At 37.9% G+C, this 19865-nt stretch overlaps 2 protein-coding genes across 22 annotated transcripts in view; one reads left to right on the top strand and one right to left on the bottom strand.

The window, feature by feature from the left end:
* Positions 1–1896, bottom strand: part of LOC311067064 (radial spoke head protein 4 homolog A-like) — a 17804-nt gene extending 15908 nt beyond the window's left edge. For all 3 annotated transcript variants that reach the window (XM_084088623.1, XM_084088625.1, XM_084088624.1), the window contains exon 1: positions 49–1896. In XM_084088623.1, the coding sequence (XP_083944749.1) occupies positions 131–1693 (1563 nt within the window). In that variant the 5' untranslated portion in view covers positions 1694–1896 and the 3' untranslated portion in view covers positions 49–130. The remainder of the gene's footprint in view (positions 1–48) is intronic.
* LOC311067065 (uncharacterized protein) lies at positions 1214–19865 on the top strand. 19 transcript variants are annotated; one of them, XM_084088626.1, is made up of 13 exons: positions 1962–2843; positions 2928–3044; positions 3264–3471; positions 3605–3719; positions 3825–3898; positions 4115–4789; positions 5424–5484; positions 5619–5789; positions 5929–6065; positions 7920–8142; positions 13114–13218; positions 15040–15096; positions 19459–19865. In XM_084088626.1, the coding sequence occupies exons 9-13, from the start codon at positions 5966–5968 to the stop codon at positions 19496–19498; spliced, it is 525 nt and encodes a 174-aa protein (XP_083944752.1). In that variant the 5' UTR covers positions 1962–2843; positions 2928–3044; positions 3264–3471; positions 3605–3719; positions 3825–3898; positions 4115–4789; positions 5424–5484; positions 5619–5789; positions 5929–5965; the 3' UTR covers positions 19499–19865. The 19 variants fall into 19 exon arrangements, 8 of the variants coding, with proteins under 8 accessions (XP_083944756.1, XP_083944757.1, XP_083944759.1 ...); XM_084088630.1 differs by adding an exon at positions 1214–1600 and having other exon boundaries at positions 2680–2843; positions 4115–5789; XM_084088629.1 differs by having other exon boundaries at positions 1952–2113; positions 2680–2843; positions 4115–5789.

The raw sequence follows: 19865 nt of genomic DNA, 5'->3' as shown, positions 1-19865 counted from the left end.
CTTACAGAGCAACAATTATTTATTAATCTGATTAGTATACGAACTTACCGAGCCAAATACCGCCGCCATTACTGAAGATTCGCCGAATATTACTGAATATTTGTGTCCATTGCAGAGTCACACCTCCATTTTAATCATCCTCATCATCCTCCAGATCCTCTGTCTCTTCCAGGGCCTCCGTCTCCTCCAGGGCTGCTTGCAAAGCCTGCTCTTCCTCCACACTGGGGTCCTGGGCCTCAGTGATTTCGGGTCCGCTGCGGTGTTCGCTGTGTGACGGTGGAAGCATTATTGGGGTGTAGGCCTCTCCGATATAGTTCAACCCCCAACCAATGTATATGTTTCCAAACTTCTTGCCACTTTCAGAAGCATAAGCATAAGCTCCAGGCCAGAGGTTGGAGCGCAGCACAGCGATGGAAAACTGAGGAATGAGGTTAGAGGAGATCATGGAGCTCCAAGATGGGGTGTCATGAATCTTTGCATCCTCAGACAGAGGCGTCAGAAGAGGAGGCCCAATCTCAGACTCCAGCTCATCAGGTTCTTCCTCCTCCTCGGCATCTTCGTCAACGTCATCCACTGACTTCGGAGTTATGTTTACCCACACACATCGGCCCTGTGTAAGTATGTGCTGTACATGATGGGCCCATAGGTTCAGAGACTCAGCCATCTCGTGTATATGATTTCCCTCAAAGTTAGGATTCTCCTCAAAGGTGTCTCGCAGTCCTTCATCATCTCCTTCATCATCTCCTTCATCCTCCCCAAACTGGTAGAATCCCACAGGGCTGACGTGCGTGGCGGCTGAGATCCGTGCGATCTGGGCACGCAGGTAGTTGGCCTCATTGCCAGGAAAGAGAGGGAAACTTACAACAGGAGCATCAAGCCTGCCTGAGAAGAGCCTGCGGATCTGCCGCGCTGCTGTGATCTGAGCGGGGGTGACCACCGGCAGTCTGACCCACGGCATGCCGGGCTCTTGACACACAAAATAAGTGAATTTATTGACGCCAGTGTGATTTTCTTCCTTTGGCACTGGCGGAGGTGGCATGTAAGTTGATTTAGGGAGTGGATCAGCAGCTTCTACAAGCTCTGCTTCATCCTTGTCCTTCTGTGACTCTTTCTCCTCATTTGATGGTTCTGTGCTCTCCTGCTCCTCCTCCCCTTCACCTTCTCTGAATTCCCCCTCAGCCACCAGGTAGTTGCTCTGTGTGCCGAGGATCTTGCCCCAGAATCGACAGCGCTGGAGACACTGTGTGTCCACCAGTTGTTTCAAAGCCAGAAAGATTCTCTGCATCTCCTCTTTCCCCAGACCCACACCAGCTTGCTCAAAGAAGAACGCCAGTTCTGCAACATTCGGTAGAGGAGAATCCACCAGCTCTTCCTCGGGATCACCGTCCCTGCCTGCTGCACGTTTGAAGAGTGTCTTCTGCTGCTCAGCCAGCAACTGAGCTGAGGATGAGGATGGATTGTCACGCAAGGTGTCCTGTTTCACCTGAAGGATACTTCCTTTCAGCTCGCGACTTATGTCCTCGATCACATCGACTGCATTCTCTGGACGCTCATCCATAACTTTGGTTAACAGTCGTACAAGATTGTCATAGAGATTGAGGTTTGTTTTAGTGCTGTTCTTCATCACGAAAGCCTTAAAACGAGCTGCCGCCTCTAGTCGCTCGTTGTTCAACGCTTTGTCGGTCATCTCCATTTTAGTAAAACTTAACTTTATAACTTTAACTGTAAAACTTTAGTAAACACTGGCGCCGACTGTAAAACTTTAGTAAAAACTGTTGCCGACTAATTAAAAACAAACGGGGTATATATATATATATTTTCCAATCCGTATTTCACAGATATTCACTTTAGGCAATTCTCCTCTCACACAAACTGCAGCGAATGACAAGCAAACAAGACTGCATCTTTTGAAGGCCGATTACGTCACCGCCAAATGCGTCATCGCCGATTGCGTCATCCAACGAAGGCCCGTATTCGAAGGCCGGTTGCGTCATCGCGGCGCGACGAAGGCTAAAAGCAACACCAAATGCACCCTTCTTTCCCATGTTCTTTCCCCGTGAAAGGAAGGATACAAAACGGATCCTTAGTGGCTTATTCTACCCCATAAGTCATTGTGCGCCGGTGACGACTGCATCGTCAATAATTTATTAATTTTTTTTTTGAGGCAAACCGTGTGCTAATATTGTAATATTGCACTAGTCTATCTCACTTGTGTATTATAAGAAATATCACTCAGCCTATAAAGCCCACAACAATAAGAAAAGCATTAGATAAGGCAATGGGGTTTCACTTTTGTGTTTTTGTAGTGCTGTCATGCAAGCTATGTGGTTTTAACCAAATTTGAGTATCCAGAAATATGATTTCTTAAGTATGTTGAATGCATGTCTTGATGGGTCATATTTTGCAGTGTTAACAATGTACTTAAGATTGCACCCCTGTGCCCTTTATGCTTTTTTAGAGCAATTCAGGAGAAAATGGGTCTGGGGAAGGTAACTGCCATACAGGCAAAAAAAAAAAAAAAAAAAAAATTGGTAGCCTACAGCTTAAAATATATATATATATATATATATATATATATATATATAAAGTAAAATATATAAGAAAATAAATACACACGTCTTAGCTGAAATGTAGTGCTGTTGTTGTTAACAAGCCATGGTTCATTTGCTCTGCCCTTAGGATTGCAAATGTCCTGGGACAGGTGAGGGTGTGAGTGGGAAACCCACTACTGAAACTTGGCCCTGGTTTACCGAACGCTTCAGTATCAGTATCGATCTCACTGCTCAAGATAAGAGGCTGCAGGGAACACTTATGACTAACCTACTACACGAGTGTTCAATCATGTGAGTAGATTGACTGTCTACCATAATAGTTGTGAGCCATGATACACTGTCAGTGTCATGCAACGGTGTGTGTGTTTGTATCAGAGTGGAGATCGGGTCGCTGTTAGGGGATATTGGGTCGTCTCCGGTCCATATCTGTCCTTCGGCATAGAGACCGAGAACAAAGACCTCCTGAAGAAACAGAACAACCAACATGTAAAGGTGACAGGAACTTAATACCCCCTAATACCCCCCAAAATTAAGTTACAAACAAAAACCTGATGAAAAATAAAATCATTATATTGCATTACTTCTTTTCTCTTTCCAAGACCACATGTATGACTTATCTTAGCAGCTTGTCATTGCATGATATACTGTATATTATATTGCAATAACATTTCCATCATGATTTACCTTTCTCTGGCCATCTTTCTCTCTCAGACTGCTCAGGATATTTCAGAAGTGAACGTCCTGGCGTTGTTTGAATGTCTTGCCACTAGAGAGAGCTCTTTACTGAATGAAGATGTACCAAACCCGTCAAGTTCCTGCTGTCAATCCACAGACAGTCTCACAACAGAAGAGAAGATACAGAATGATCCACCTTCCTCTCAAACTCACACAGAACCTGAACAACAGACACAAGTGCTTGGTAATATCCTATTATGTCAAAACAATGTACATCTATTGCCAGTGAAGTGCTGTAAACAAATCAAACAGTGCTGCTTTTAATAGTTTTGAGAGAGTTTTCCACACATTTACTTTGGGTTCTTGTGTTTTTGCAGATTTGCTGAACCTGAATGGAGTGAAAGTGTCATTTCTGTCTCCAGATTCACTCAACAAACTTCCCCTCAAAAACAAATACAGTAACTTGTTCAACAGCATCTTCTGTTCAGCCAGGTGAAGCCTGTTCATACGCAGCTCACAGAAACAGTACTTGAGTTTGTGTGTGAGTGACCAGCATAAACTGTCTGATGATAACACAAACTTTGTCTGTTTTCTCAGTATGGTTCATCAGCTCGATCAGCTCTGAGAGAGATCGCAGCACCTGATGCTGCTCTGGTGATAGAGTTAGCGAAGTGAGTCCATCACACACACACACACACACACACACACACACACACACACACACACACACACACACACACACACACACACACACACACACACACACACACACACACACACACACACACACACAAATCAAACTTACATTCATGCTCATGCTAATGTTTTAATGCATAGCTTGCAAGCAAAACTCCTGAATGCTCATTATCACTGTTTTTCTTGTTCAGCTTCTTGTTGGACCTTTCAAAAGAGCAAGTGTCAGGTTTTGCTGACAGAGTGAAGGAGATTGCTGAAGAATCAGGATTCACTGCAACACACGACCAGAGCAGCGACATATATGCAGAATTCACACGGAAAAAAGACTGAAGGACTCGCACAGTTTCAGATACACACTCTACAAACATACACTGCACTACATCAGTCATATTCATTTGATGTAAAAAAAAAAGAAAAAAAAAGACAGATTAGAAATTGAAATTTGTCTTAATTGGAGATTTAATTAACCAAGACTTCATAACTTGAACAAACATTTAAATATGGATATGAAAATGTATAAAATTATATAGTTTCTAGCTGCTTGAATGTACATGAACTAATGATTTTAAGCATTATAAAAATGTATTCATGTTTGGTAACTTTTAAATGAATGTTATTATGAAGTGTTGCCAAAATCAGCTTTGAAACTAATAAATAACCACGTCATTTAACGTTCCTACTCATCACAGGAGACTTTGTCTTAGCTTGAGAGCAAAACACAGACTTAATCATGTCATTCTTAAAGGAACACTCCACCGTTTTTTTCATATTAAACTATGTTATTCCCTTAACTAAGACGAGTTGATGCATACCTCTCTCGTCTCAAGCTGGGAAAACAAACGATTGTTGCTGTTAACAGAAGGAAGGTAAGTACATTCATTTATTTTGGCAGATAATTGATACGTATTTTAAGATATAATTGGATCATATGTTGAAGTAGCTATAACCACATTGCTCTTCAGAATGGGACATGGCATCAGAAATTAAAATGTTTAAAATACATTTATTGTTTTGAAAAAAAGTTATATATAACACTGGACCTCGTTCAGAAATATAATAGGTGCATATTTGTTTCAGTAGTACAAAAATTGGGTATGTAAAAAAATATATTTATATTTAACGTCACAATTTCATTATCATTAAAACTAGCAAACGGCAGCGTTTATGTATGTATCTAGGCCTATTATTATTATTTACAAAAGACATATACGGATTTCGTGTACACTTATCTGTTGTTTTTTTGTTTTTATCATATCTAAAGCATTGTCTGTTCTGCCAGTAGGGGGCAGTATCATGCCTAATATATTTTCATGCATTTGTACAAGTTAGGCTATTTTTTCTAAATTTACTGTAAATATAATAATAATTTATGTATAGTAATTATGTTAAGAATCATATTATGTTAAGTTTTATAATAATAATAATGTTTTAAAAAGCTTGATATTCACAGACAGTTTCATATTAGCGTGTTTTCTAGGCTTACAGTGAATTTTCTGTCAGTGTCTCAGGTGTGCAGAAATGTTAAAAACAGCTGAAGCTAATATATGTCAGAAACTGCAAGGCAAGTCAAAACAAACATCTATAAAACTCTAATGCTTCGGCTGAGTCTCACTGAACATAAAACACTATTATGACATGTCTGACAGGTATATTTTTTCTTTATTAATTGTTCTTTTCTCTCTCTCTCTTCTTCAGAGTTGTCGCTTGTTTTCCAGTCTGACATTGCATATTTTAATCCTGGAGATGATGTCGTTCTGTCATGTCATCTTGAGTCAGCCATCAGCGCTGATGGAAATCATGTGGAAAAAGGAGGATCTGGTCTTCCATTGTAAGGATGGACAGATGATAGAGAGCTATGAGGGTCGAGTGAGTCTCTCACTGCAGGATCTAATGTCTTTGACTCTCAGAGATGTCAGGAGATTACAGAAAGGCCTCTGTATTTGTGAAGTTATATATGAATGTCAAACATTACAAAATACAATTCTGACTGAGTCTGTCCGTCCAGGAGCTGGAGAGAGGAACTTTTTCTCTGACTTCGAGAAATGATCAGCAGTCAGATAGGAAAATACACATGTAAAGTTTTCAGGAGTTATCTTCATGACGGATATCTGCAGACTGGAATAGTTCACTTGCAAGTGAAAGGTAAGATGCTGTTTTAATACATATACATTATTGAACTTTTCTTCTCCAGCTCATTTCTGTTCTTTGTTCATGGAAAAACACATCAGTACTGTTTCATGTTTCATGTCTGTTGTTGTATATTTACTGAATATAGCAGGTTAACATTGACATTTTAAAATTTTGTTCTAGTTAAAATATATAAAAAGGCAAAGCATGTAACATTTTTACTTTAAACGTACAGTGGCTCCAACATTTTTTGGATACTTAAGTCATGCTTGAAAATGTCAATGAAATCCATAGGATTAGAAACAAAATATCAAACCAAGTGGCATCTGCAAACAAATGATGCTTCAGCTTTTCTCAGAACCGGCTTCACTTTTCTGAACCACTTTTTCAATTATTTTTAATCGGCTGCTCTCATGATTGTGTTTCATGGATGTGTTTCTCAAATTTATTTAAATTCTCTACAACTGAAGAATGTTGGTAACCAAACAGTTTTGGAACTCATTGACTTCCATTGTATGAACAGAAAAAAATAACTTGACATTTCTCAAAATGTCTTATTTTATGTTACACAGAAGAAAGAAATTGTACAGGTTTGGAACGTAAATAATAATGATTGAATTTTCATTTTTAGGTCAACTATCCCTTTAACATGTTCCACAAAATGTAACAACCAGCAACGTTATGTCTTTATTTTTAACAATCTATCTATTTCCTCATATTTTGTATCCTATAAAACATTTTTTTTATTTTTTTTATTGAAAAGTGTGTTTGTGCTATTTTTCTTTCTAAATTGCCACTCTTTTTGATATTTTGAATTGATATATAATGCAAAGACATGTAAACATTTTAAATTGTGTCTCAGGTTTCCAAATACTTTTTGGGGCCATCATTGCTGTGCTGTGACTCATTAAGAAATCACCTTGATATTTGGTTTGTTTTAGGGATTCAGAAGTGTGATGAAGCTAGATTGAGACACTGAGACTCACTAAGACAAGTACAAGATGCCATTCTGATACTGAAAGTACAACTATTAACAAGAACCTTAGGTTTGCTTTAAGAAACACTCGATCCAGATGACTTTGGTAAGTCTGAGAGACAATGAGAAGAAAATAAATTCTCCAGATCATTACAAAAGTGAACTATACATGAAGTAAATTGCTTTTTTGTTGTTTAATACTACAATCAGTAAGATATCACTTGTTTTTCTAATCTGAAAGTGTGAGGATGATCAGAGAATATTACAATGTTACTGTAACTAATGAAATGGTAGTTACTGTATCTTTAATGGGAAGAGCTTGAGATGTTCATTTCATTTTTGTTGTATTTAAATTCGCAATCCAATCAGCAATGTCATTTTTGTATTTTAAATCATATTTTATCAATCGATATCTTGTGATTGTCTGCAGTGGAAGACGATGGCATACTCGAATCACGCGCAGTGGCAGGAGAGACATTGAGACGTGTGTTTGGGCAAAATATCATATACATTACAGACAGAATATGTTGTATAAGTGTACCAAATTGTAAGTGTCATGTGGGTATATACTGTAAGGTGGATGCACTTGCCGTCATATACTGATGCTTTTCTTCACCTACTTTTTCCCTCATTAAAATGCTTTTTATTTTAATCTGTGCGCTAGCAAGCAGTTTCAGTGCATTTTGTTAGTTTCTCATTGTCCACAGAAAGGACAAGTATTGCCTGTTGGTAGCAGATACACCAATCCTTGGTGTATTTGTTTGGTTAGATTTTTCTGTCCGTTGTAGGTGGAGGACTGACTTACAGCATCATTGCAGCTGTATTTGTTTTGTGATTTGGTTAGTTCAATATTAAGCATGTCCTGTTTCTTTGCTTGTGTGTCAATATTGCAGTGGATAGACACCATCATGATCAAAACACAGGACGAACAAGAAGAGGGAATACTGGCACTCCGCGGGAGTTGTTCAACCCACTGACACCGAATCAGCAAAGTGAAATAACATCAGAATTTGACATTTTACCTACAATGGCTAGGACACATGCACAAGAGAACCCTGGAGCAACAATGCAAATGGATCAGGAAAGGAGAGTGAATCCACAGATATACAGTCACAGGTACAAGAAAGAGAAACATCACAATCAGTCTCAACACTACCAGGAGATCCAACACAAACACAAGAGAGATCTAGAGACAGAATGCCCAGGAAGTACAAATACGAATAAACATAAAAAAGTAGGAGATATACTTATTACTGGTCTATTAGGGTTAAGCATGTTAATAGAACAATCTTAAAATCCGTGTGTAGTTAATTTACCTTACTTGATGGATGTGTCATGTTGGAGTCTGGAATCAATCACATTTTTGTGTAATCATAAAAACCACACCCTCCCTCCAAAAACAAACCTCTAAAATAAATGTATATTGATCCACAGATGTGAATAACCACTGTAAACCGCTGTAATTCCTTGGCTGAGGAGTCGCACCATTACTCTTGATACAGACCCATATAGGTCTGCGCTAAAACAATTGAATGTTTTATAATCGAGTTTTGAATTTATAAAATAACTCCGTGGTTAACATTGGCTACTTGAAGATGCCTTTGTTTTACAGTTTTACAACTTTATACCTCAAATGTGAACTTTGAAGCTGCAATTTGTAAAGCATTTAGACTGACATTCTTGTGGTAGTTGTAGATCTTACTTAGCAACTTGATAGCAGCTTGTTTTTTAAAGTCAGCATGAAACTGATGTTGTGATAATCTTTTCTTCCTTATTGTGACGAACAAGAAATAAATGTAGGGCGGGACTTGATTTTGTCCGTGGGGAATTGATTGGATGGTTGAATTGTTGTTTGCAATTGCTGTCATCTCATGTGAGTGACAGCAGGTTGTCCCGCCCCCACGCCAGTAAACACACTATCCGGTTTTAATTAAACACACTGTGTAATTTTTTTAAGTTGATTCTTAGCAAAAAACACTTTGTTCTTTCAAAATGATATGTGCTCATTAATGTGTAATTACAAGTTTTCTTGTAAGCGTAGAATCTGCCATTTAGAATACATACGAGCGAGTCGCTCGAATGGCGGAAGCCATGTTGCGCCTCCATCTTGAAAATACATTAGCCAAAGAGGGACATACTGTACCTGGAAATTCAAGCTTCGCCTTTCGCGTTTTTACACTCAGTGGCACCGTGACGAATGCGAGGGGGAGATTACTCGCGACTGCCGGCAGTTTTGAAATAATACGGCCACTGTAGGAGTTAAAACGCCCTCGGAATGGGAGGGGCTAGAAAGTAATATTCAGTTGGTAGTCATAAACAATTTCACCGCTAGATGGGAGAAAATCCTACACAGTGTACCTTTAGAGATCATGAGGGAGGACACATAGCCTGGAAATCCAGACCTAAATTTAATAAGATTAAAGGTTGTATCAGCGATTTCAGGCCCAAACATAAATTATCACATTCATCTAAAATTTCCTAACAATCCGCTAGCTGCCCGCCCCATAAGCAAGCCGTCAAAAAAACGCATCTCTGTAGGCAGCCTAGGCTCTGAGATCTGCACAAAAAAACAGTTGGTATCAACTGACAGGGGTGGGTGTTGTGAGGTTTTCGCGTGCAGCCGTCATAGGCAGCCGTGCACGAGCGCAAAACCTCACAACACCCACCCCTGTCGGTGATTGGTTGGAACACTATTTATTTTGGTTTTGAGTGATGTTGATACCAACTGTTTTTGTGTGCAGATCTCAGAGCCTAGGCTGCCTACAGAGACGTGTTTTTTTGACGGCTTGCTTATGGGGCGGGCAGCTAGCGAATCGTTAGGAAATTTTAGATGAATGTGATCATTTATGTTTGGGCCTGAAATCACTGATACAACCTTTAATGGTCTGGTGTCGACTAATGAAAATCGCCCAGCTCGAGGGGCGGCACCAGGCATGCATTTGAAAATCTCACTGCACGCAACTGGATAACACTACGACCAATCACAACAATAAACCCCATACGCTTAGCTACCAGCGGAGCTAACTGGTAGATTATACTCTTACTGTATCCGGTCGGCAAAACAGTAAAAACGTCCTTCTTGCAAAGGAACGATTCGAGCGGCGTCTTCTGTTCCTGTTTTAGATAAAAAGCCAAGTCTAACTCGTTCATTGTAGCGGCCAAAGCCGTTTCAAACAATGGTGTTCATCCATAGCCATCTTGCAATGTTTACTAATGACTTCGACGTCACAGCGCTGTCGTCATCTGTTTAGCTCGCCTCTGGCCCGGTAACCCGATGTGATTGGTGCAGCTCAGATCGAGGGGCATATTTAATGAGCATCATTACTCGACACCAGAGTAACTCGCTGAGCAAATTCAACTTGTGCTCTCACAAGAACTCTGGATTACCAGGGATATAGGACACGTGTATTAAAAAAAATATGTGCACTGGTTATTTTTAATATTAAAGGGATCATGGTCACTATGTAAACATAAAACTATGTCTGCATTTGTGATTGTAGAAATGACTAACAAGCGCGACTATACTGCTCAAAACTTTTGAATAGTCAGTAGCAAATTCTTAAAATATGAAAATAATCTTAAAGGCTGTGTCTGTGAATCAGAAGCGCCAGATTGTACTTGCAAAGATGGAATTGCCCCACTTTTTAGAATCAGCCTTTGTGCACAGCCGGCCTTGTAACATATACTCTCCCAGGTTCTGGAGACAGTCCTCTGAAAAATGTGCAGCACACAGTCAAATATTTTAGTTGTACTATTCTGGAACAGTGTTGTACATAAAGTTTAACCGCGTGTTCTACCGCCCATTTTGATTTCATGGTGACTTTAAAAGCGGCTTTAAAATTCACACCCAATACTAGACCCTAATTCACACATTTTAAATCATATTGATATGAAGATTTTTTATTTATTATTATTATTATTATTATTATATATAAAAGTAGAGTAAAATAGATGCATTTTCCTAGAATCATGACTTCTGGTCTCAGTCATTTGTACACACAAATATTTCACATTTACAGTCTGTGAACGTCGGTGTCTTTCTAATCTTTAAAAATTTTTTGGACGAATCTCCACGCGTGATCTCGGTTCCCTTCGCGCGCGCCACGTCACAGTCACCTACCGAACTCGCGTATGGCAAGCCCTTTTAACATTTAAAAGTTAATTTTGACTATCCGGAATTAACATTGTAGATATCAACAATGTCTTTCTGACTAGTCGTAATTACATTTTGGATAGTTGGATTTGTCATTCAAGATATCTGTAACGTAATTGTAACTAGTTGAAATGACAGATAGAGATATCTGTAATTCAGTTTTGACTAGGCAAAACTGAATTACAGATATCTGCAATGACGTCATTTGAAAATGACATTCAACTCGTCACATCTTAAATGACAATTGCAGATATCTGTAATTCAGTTTTGACTAGGCAGAATGAAAGTTAAAGATATCTCAAACGTCATTATGACTAGTGCAAATTATTGTGCATGACGTTGCTCTATTTTAGATATCCATTTCCCTTCCCCGCCATAATCAAAGAAGAAGTGGGTTCATTTCCTTATTTCTATGAATGGAAGAAGAAAGAAGCAGTCATGGCATTGGCTGTAATCGAAAAAAAACACCAGAAAATGTTTTTTATAAACAAACAAACAAACAAAAAATTTTGCAATGCTATTTTTATGATCATGTTTTAAAGGTTATTGTTGCCGTAAGATTTATGCGTGAAAGAGATTCACACTAATTCACTTTAATAAAGATGCTGACATGCATGCTATTCTTGCCATGGAAGTACAATAACATTAACTTCCTTAGATGAGAAAAAAGTTCTTATTTTTTATTTTATTTTTTCAGTTTGAAACCGTATCTAACAGCATTAAAAAGACGATTAAAAACTCTGGTTGCTCCGACATGGTGCTAATCAGTGCTAATTAAAGTTAACAGTTAACAGGTGCTATGTGATTTGATGATTTGAACAACACGCTCTGCTCCCGCCTAAAGTGTGATGCATACAGACATCTGCAACGTCATTTGGCCTAGTCAAAACTCTAATTCAAGATATCTGTAATTACATTTTGACTAGGAAGAATGAAAGTTACAGATATCTCAAATTTCAGATATCTCTAATCAAAATTAATTTCAAGATATCTATAACTTGATAATAGATATCTACAATTAAATTATGACTATCCCTAACTCCAGTTTGAGATATCTACAACGTCATTTTGACTAGTCATAACTCCAGTTACAGATATCTACAACGTCATTTCGCCAAGTCAAAACTTAATTTAAGATATCTGAAAAGGAACATGTAGATATCTTGAATTGAGGTGAATTAAAGATATCTTGAACTGGAGTTATGACTAGTCAGAATCAAATCGAAGATATCTCAAACTAGAATTACAGATTATCTACAATTCAGTTGCAGATATCCGTAATTCACATAGTGGACATCTGCAACTGAATTGTAGATATCTGTAATGATAAACCCCATACAAATGAATGGCAAAAGTGATGTCATTTGTCCTAGGAAGAATGTCTTTGTGGATATCTGAAATGACAATTATGGATAGGAAGAATGTAGTTTCGGATATCTGAAATGTTTGACTAGGCAAAACTGAATTACAGATATCTGCAACACATATCCAGTCTAGCTGTTAAATGTTAAAATGGCTTGCCATAACTCGCGTGAGTCCTCCCACCGCCCACGCGTGACATCTGAAAGAAAGAAAAAATGAATTAAATAAATAAAGAGTAAGGTGCAGTTCCGCCAGGAGCCGTGAGTGTGTGTGCGCGTGAGTGTGTGTGTGTGTCGTCTGTCTGAAACATGAACCGCTTGCATTAGACATCAGGAGGGCGATTTAAAACGGGGCAAAATCACCACCAACATCATCATCATCATCATCATCCTTCTCTTCCACGGGGAAAACCTGTTTGCACGCGCCAGGGAGCAGGAAGATCAAATTAGGGTGGTGAAATTATTTGTGCAAGCAGCCTATGAAGGGGAGGAAGGTGTAACATACACTATAATAGAGTGTGTGTTGTTTCCATTAGTGTTAATGATCTTATTTACTACTCTCTTAATTATCAGCACTAAAAACATTCGAGGAAAACTGGAGCATACATGTCGTGATCTGAGAAAAGCATCGGGTTATGCTTATGGATTAACATATGATCTGAACTCAACCCAGGTCGAGTGAGTATGCTGTTTAGTATAGATGTCTACACTGTGTCTGTAGTGCACTAAATGTCTGTATATTGTGTCTGATGTTGCATGCAATTTTCTGTTATGGGATTAAATAAACTCTATTTCTGTCTATTTATCATATGTTTATATGATAGTGTTTAATGGTTCAGGGTGTTTTATGGTGAGCATTACTTTCACAACATTCAACAAGTATTGTTTTGTGTTGCTTTAATGTCGGTGCGTTCATGGTAAATGCATTGATGCTGAAACCGGCCACACCAGCATTGATGTGGAATAGCATTAACAGCATTTGTGTGGGATATCATGGAAATGAGATGCGGGACACACTACATACATGTCCACATGTTTTGCACAGTCTGTTTGAGCATATGTCCTCACACAGCCAGATTTATGAGGATTAAAAGGTGGAATAGTATTGCTCGGGATAATTTTCACCTATTGGCCCAGTGTAAGGCAGAACCGTGGATAACCAGTGTCATGTCTTTTCTGCAGGGATGAGTAATCAGGGAGAGACTGAGAGAGAGAAACGGACAACAGAGCAGAGCTTGTGTGAACTTGTGAAATAAAAGCATGGAAGAGGGCAGAAATGGGAGGCATCAGGTTTTATTTATATACGGTGTGAATAATTAAAGAGCTGTTCGTGGATGTTGAACTCGGTGACCAGTGGTTTGGTATGATTGCTGCAAAAACTGAAAAGCCGGTTGATAATTGAAAGATCTGATACAGTACATGCATTATATCCTTATAAGTTAAACAAAGGCATTTGCTCTTAAATAAAATCACACACCGAGCTAATGGAATCAAATGTACTGGAACATCTGCTATACAGTTCTACTTATGACTTTTGAGTGAAATACAGTTTTAGAATTACACTTGATTGAATTAAAATAAGTTGTGAATGATATAGCTTAAGTATTTCAATATTATTCCCAATTCTTTCCCACTTTTATCTGTTCTTCTGTAAGTAAGCAGTCAAAAAATAGTTAGGCTTTTATGAATTGAATTGATATAATGGTCAGTAATTTTTTTGTTTTTGAAAGAAGTCTCTTCTGCTCACAGAGGCTTATCTTTTTTGGATCTAAAATACAATAAAAACAGTAATATGAAATATTATTATAATTTAAAATAACTGGTTTCTATGTGAATCTATTTTTAACATGTAATTTATTCCTGTGATCAAAGCTGAATTTTCAGCATCATTACTCCAGTCTTCAGTGTCACATGATCCTTCACAAATCAGAAATCATTCTAATATGATGATTTGATACTCAAGAAACATTTCTGATTATTATCAAGGTCGAAGACAGCGACGTATCAAAACTGTAGACCTCTTGAAGTATACGCTCTGTTTATATTGGCATCTGTAAAATATTGTCTGCTATTATCCCGATTTAAGGGTCGATCGATCCGTGGACAGTGTAAAAAGTTATACTGCAGATGGCAGTGGATTACATGCTGAGATGATGTGGTCATATTTATTCATTATTATTGTTCTTTATTAGAAAGTATGATCTTATATAATTGTTAAACCTAAGTTACAGAAATATATCAGTTATTAGCAACAAAACTGTAACATTTCAATAGTTGGTTGTTGGATTCAGAACACATACTGATCCAGTAAAACCCAACAAGTTGTATTATCCTTTCAGTTTACATATTTTAAAGAACCTTGTCTCCTATACTGCTAAGTTGTATTTCAGTCAAGACAGTCCTTGTGAAGTTCTGACGGGTCCGTTGACATTTACGTGATGATGTCACTGTGCCCCATCTCTGCTAGTCCGCTAATAGATTCTGTCTCTCTCTCTTCAGACACTTTGCTGTAATTGCTGTTAAACTTGAGAAAGAGCTGAGCTCTCAGACGCAGAGGTGAGGAAGGGGTTACACTGCTGTAAGATGATACACTTTCCTCATTTAGCAACTTTGACCTCTAACTCATTTCATATTTCTCGTAATCCCTTATATTTCTAAGTCTCTGGTTATGAAGGCTTACATTTCTGTTTTATACACACTGTAAAAAAAATTCCGTAGTTTTTACGGAAAAAAACTGGCAGCTGGGGTTACCAGAACAATTCCGTAAAATATACAACAAAACAGTAATTGCTTTTACCGAATAACATGTACATTTTACAGTTTAAACCAGCATATAACACACTGGAGTTCTGTTATATTTACTGGTTTAAACTGTAAAATGTACGTGCTATTCTGAACAACATGTCAATTTTACAGTATAATCCAGTAAATATAACAGTAAATTTCAGTAATATGATATAAAGTTAATTTACCGTCCTATTGAAGTATTAATATCTGTTTTGTACACTGATAACCACCAATCACAGCAGTGATGAGAGTCACATGATCAATCAAAGCTCATCACAAGCAGTTCTTCCACAAGAAAGTTAATACTAATATATATAGAAGCTGCACAGTGTCATTCACACAAACATTAAACACCATCATGGTAACACATGAAATTTTAAAAATGCAATAAACATTAATTTAACAACATTAAATGTAACATAAACCCCTAATGTACATAACTGATTAGAAAAAACGAAGAAAACTATGAAGAAACAAACATAGTTATTTCAACAAAAATACATCAAATGTGAAGTGTCACAGGGAATTGTGGGAATGTCAATTTACGGTTTTTCACTGTAAATTATACAATGAGTTGTTTTTTCACTTTCAAAAACTGTAAATTTAACGGTATGTTACAGTAAAATTACATTAAATGTACCGTTAGATCTATCACAGTTATTTACCGTATATAGTACAGAAACTTTCTGTTAACCAATTAACAGTTTTTCACTGTAGCATTTTTACAGTCTTTTACCGTTAAAATTACGATCATTTTTTACAGTGCACAACTTATGTTCGCCATTGACAGTCAAAGGTAGCTACACTGGGGGAAAAAAAGTTGCTGCAAGTGCCAACTTGAATCTTTAAGTCATTTTAACTTAAATTACATTAAACTGATTTTTTTAAATGAGCTGAATCTTGTATAACATAAAAAAAAGTTGAAAAGTTAAAGCAATGTAAAAACATGTTGTCATCTTAACTTATTGATCATATCATTTTGTATATGAAACCTAAAATACTTCTGTTGGAGTTGCTGTAGCATTTGTTAGTTATGTATATTATTCTGTTTTCAACTTTAAAATTTTGTTCAAGTATTATTATTCATCCTCTCTCAACCACACAAAATATCTTAATTCACTTTTTATGATTACCTATGGAAGCCCGTTTCCGCCACATTGAGTAAAAACATAAAGATTCTTTAAGTCATAATAATGAGAAACTTTCTCATAATTATGACTTAACATCTCGTAATAATGAGAAACTTTCTCGTAATAATGACTTAACATCTCGTAATAATCAGAAACTTTCTCATAATAATGACTTAACATCTCGTAATAATGAGAAACTTTCTCATAATTATGACTTAACATCTCGTAATAATGAGAAACTTTCTCATAATAATGACTTAACATCTCATAATAATGAGAAACTTTCTCGTAATAATGACTTATTTTCTCGCACTTCTACGCATGCGCAAAGCAGCGGAGCAGAAGGGCGTGCCACACTAGCGACATATCCCCTGGTCAAAGCCGTGTAAATGCATCACAGCAAACATGGCACGCTCTGCAATGAATAACATTAATGATAAATGATCGGTATATGAGACAGGCTTCCATACTAGATAGTCTTTTATTCATTTGTAATATTCATTTGTATTTTTGTGTATGAACAAGCAGCAACACAAGGGTGATCCATGGATTTCAAATAGATGGAGGAATGATAAGACAGCACACCTTTCCAAATCTGTTTAAGAACACTTCATCTGGGAATCCGTGTAAGGGTCCGTTCATACAGAACGCGCTTTTTCATTGCTTTTCTAGGCAAACGCGCACTAGACGGACGTTGCGCTCGCTCTTCTGCAGCGTCTCGCGCATGACACGGCGTTCTAAAAACGAGGCGCTCAATTGAAAAGAAGGTCAGCTTTTAAAAACACGTCTCGACCTTGCATTTTCCCCCATTCCACTGCCCACTTATGTTTAAATGTCCCCAAAGTCATAAACATCTTAAATGTGATTTCTGTAGGCCGATATCTTCCAGATGAACCTGCACATCAAATATCCTAGAAGCATCTGCAAAATACGTGTTATATTAACACGCATATGTGTTACACTTAAACTTGACGAATAAATGTAATATCTGATAGTTTTGTAAACTTTAATCTGATAGTTTTGTAAATTCATGTAACAATTTCCATCGGTGTGCACAAGCAGGCGTCCTTCGTTACCATGGTAACCGTCCTGCTTCTGCATTCCACTTTCACACCTTATCGTGCGCATGGAAAAGTATGGAAGATATAGGCCTACTGATGATGTTATTTAATGATACTACAGATTGCACTTAGTAGATCAAACTGACTTTAATGAAAACAACTGTTTTGCAGAGCGTGCCATGTTTGCTGTGATGCATTTACACGGTGTGTATGAAGGTGTAGAGAAGCCTTTTGGCAGGTTTTGTGAAGTTTTTTTTTATTTTGTATGTTCACAAATTCAGTTTTTCTTTTTGTTGCCTCAGGGCAACGTTGTGCGATAAGGGGTACTTTTCAAGGATGTCTTGGACAATACCTCACAATGGCAAATAATGTGTTACAAGTAGGGAAGATGTAGGGTTCCTGGGTGCACAGGAACACCCAAAGTCACCAAAGTGACACCAATGTGCAGCATCCACCTGGATGATGCGAAGGCAGCCATATTGCACCAGAACGCCCACCACACACCAGCTTATTGGTGGAGAGGAGACAGAGTGATAGATGGCTCGCAGTCTCTGCTCTAATTCATCCCAAAGGTGTTCTATCAGGTTGAGGTCAGGACTGGTGCGCAGTCATGTTAGAACAGAAAGGGGCCATCTACAAACTGTTCCCACAAAGTTGGGAGCATGAAATTGTACAAATTGTCTTGGTATGCTAAGGCATTAGGAGTTCCTTTCACTGGACCTAAGAGGCAAAGCCCAACCCCTGAAAAACAACCCCACACCATAATCCCCCCTCCACCAAACAACCCCATACCATAATCCTCCCTCTACAAAACTTTACACTTGGCACAATGCAGTCAGGCAAGTACCGTTTTCCTGGCAACCGCCAAACCCAGACTCGTCCATTGGATTGCCAGTCAGAGAAGCGTGATTGGTCACTCCAGAGTCCAGTGGCAGCGTGCTTTACACCACTGCATCCCACGCTTTGCATTGCACTTGGTGATGTAAGGCTTGGAAGCAGCTACTCAGCCATAGAAATCCATTCCATGAAGCTCTCTACAAAGTTTGGAGGTCTGTAGCTATTGACTTTGCAGAAGGTTGGTGACTTCTGTGCGCCTAAGCATGTACTGACCCCACTCTGTGGCCTAGTTGCTGTTGTTCCCAATTGCTTCCACTTTGTTATAATACCACTAACAGTTGACCATGGAATATTTTGTAGTGAGGAAATTTCACGAATGGACTTATTGCACAGGTGGCAACCTATCACCACGCTTGAATTCACTGAGCTCCTGAGAGTGTTTGTTGAAGCATCTGTATGCCTAGGTTCTTCATTTTATACAACTGTGCCCATGGAAGTGATTGGAACACCTGAATTCAATGATTTGGAGGGGTGTCCCAATACTTTTGTCAATATACAGTAGTGTATATGGGGATGATTAGGATACATGAAGTACATGATATGACATGACGCACTACATGATACAAACCTATGTCTGTATCAAATCAAATATATTGATGTGTTTCAAGTGTTTTTCCCTTTTTACTTAAATGATTTTTAGTTAAAAAAAAATCATTTAAGTAAAAGGTTTCAACAGTTTTCAGAACTGCATACTTCGTTAAGTATTCACGTACAAATGTGAAGTAACCTACTTAAGTACTTTTCCCCCTCACATCACAATACGTTTTTACATTAAACTACACAAAAGTATATAGTTTAAATGTAACAAAATATACAGAAGTAAAATGCAACATACGCAGTAATGCAGTAGTAGCCTAATATAAATGCAAAACCATCATAAAAACCCTGACAAGGAGTTTTTTCCCTTGCAGGATACATACCTTTAGTTTTACTCTTGATACAAGTACATTAGAGTATGCAAGATAATTTTGCTTAACTAAGGTTTTAGTAGTTTTTCCCCAATGCAGTATTAGTGGTTATTAAAAGTATTTTTTTTTTTTCAGAAAGCCATCGATTGAATCAGCCCTGCAAACCTGTTGGTAGACAACTTAGTGGATAGTGTAAATATGCACTTAAACACTCTGGAGACCATACCAGATGATGTCCCACCAGCAGAAGGCATTACCAGGGGCAGCCCATCCCGGTCCAGGTCCAGCAGCTCCACCAGGGTCTCCCTGCTCAGCTCAATAGAAGTCTACATTTTTTTCTTATTTTATGTACTGTAAATTTAAATGTTTATGTTGATTTTGTTATGTTTAACGTATGTTGTAAATAGTTGGAAAAAGTACTTTAATGTAGCCTATAGAACAAATGATTTTCATCTATACCTTTTTTTTTTCAAATAAAATTGGTAAAAGAATTTGTTTCATGTAGAAATTATGACTGTCATTACAAAAATAAACAATGTCCA

This window comes from Abramis brama, assembly GCF_963993115.1.
Source record: "Abramis brama genome assembly, chromosome: 17".
In the NCBI taxonomy this organism is placed as follows: Eukaryota; Metazoa; Chordata; class Actinopteri; order Cypriniformes; family Leuciscidae; genus Abramis; species Abramis brama.
This window is presented reverse-complemented; position numbering and strand designations above follow the sequence as displayed.

What these genes read in the sequence shown, in the direction of transcription:
- LOC311067065 (XM_084088630.1), top strand. Translation starts at nt 5,966, where the DNA reads ATGATCAGCAGTCAGATAGGAAAATACACATGTAAAGTTTTCAGGAGT. An exon ending in CCACAGATATACAGTCACAG is followed by an intron (nt 8,143 to 13,113) that starts GTACAAGAAAGA and finishes CTTAATTATCAG; the next exon opens with CACTAAAAACATTCGAGGAA. An exon ending in CTGAGCTCTCAGACGCAGAG is followed by an intron (nt 15,097 to 19,458) that starts GTGAGGAAGGGG and finishes TTTTTTTTTCAG; the next exon opens with AAAGCCATCGATTGAATCAG.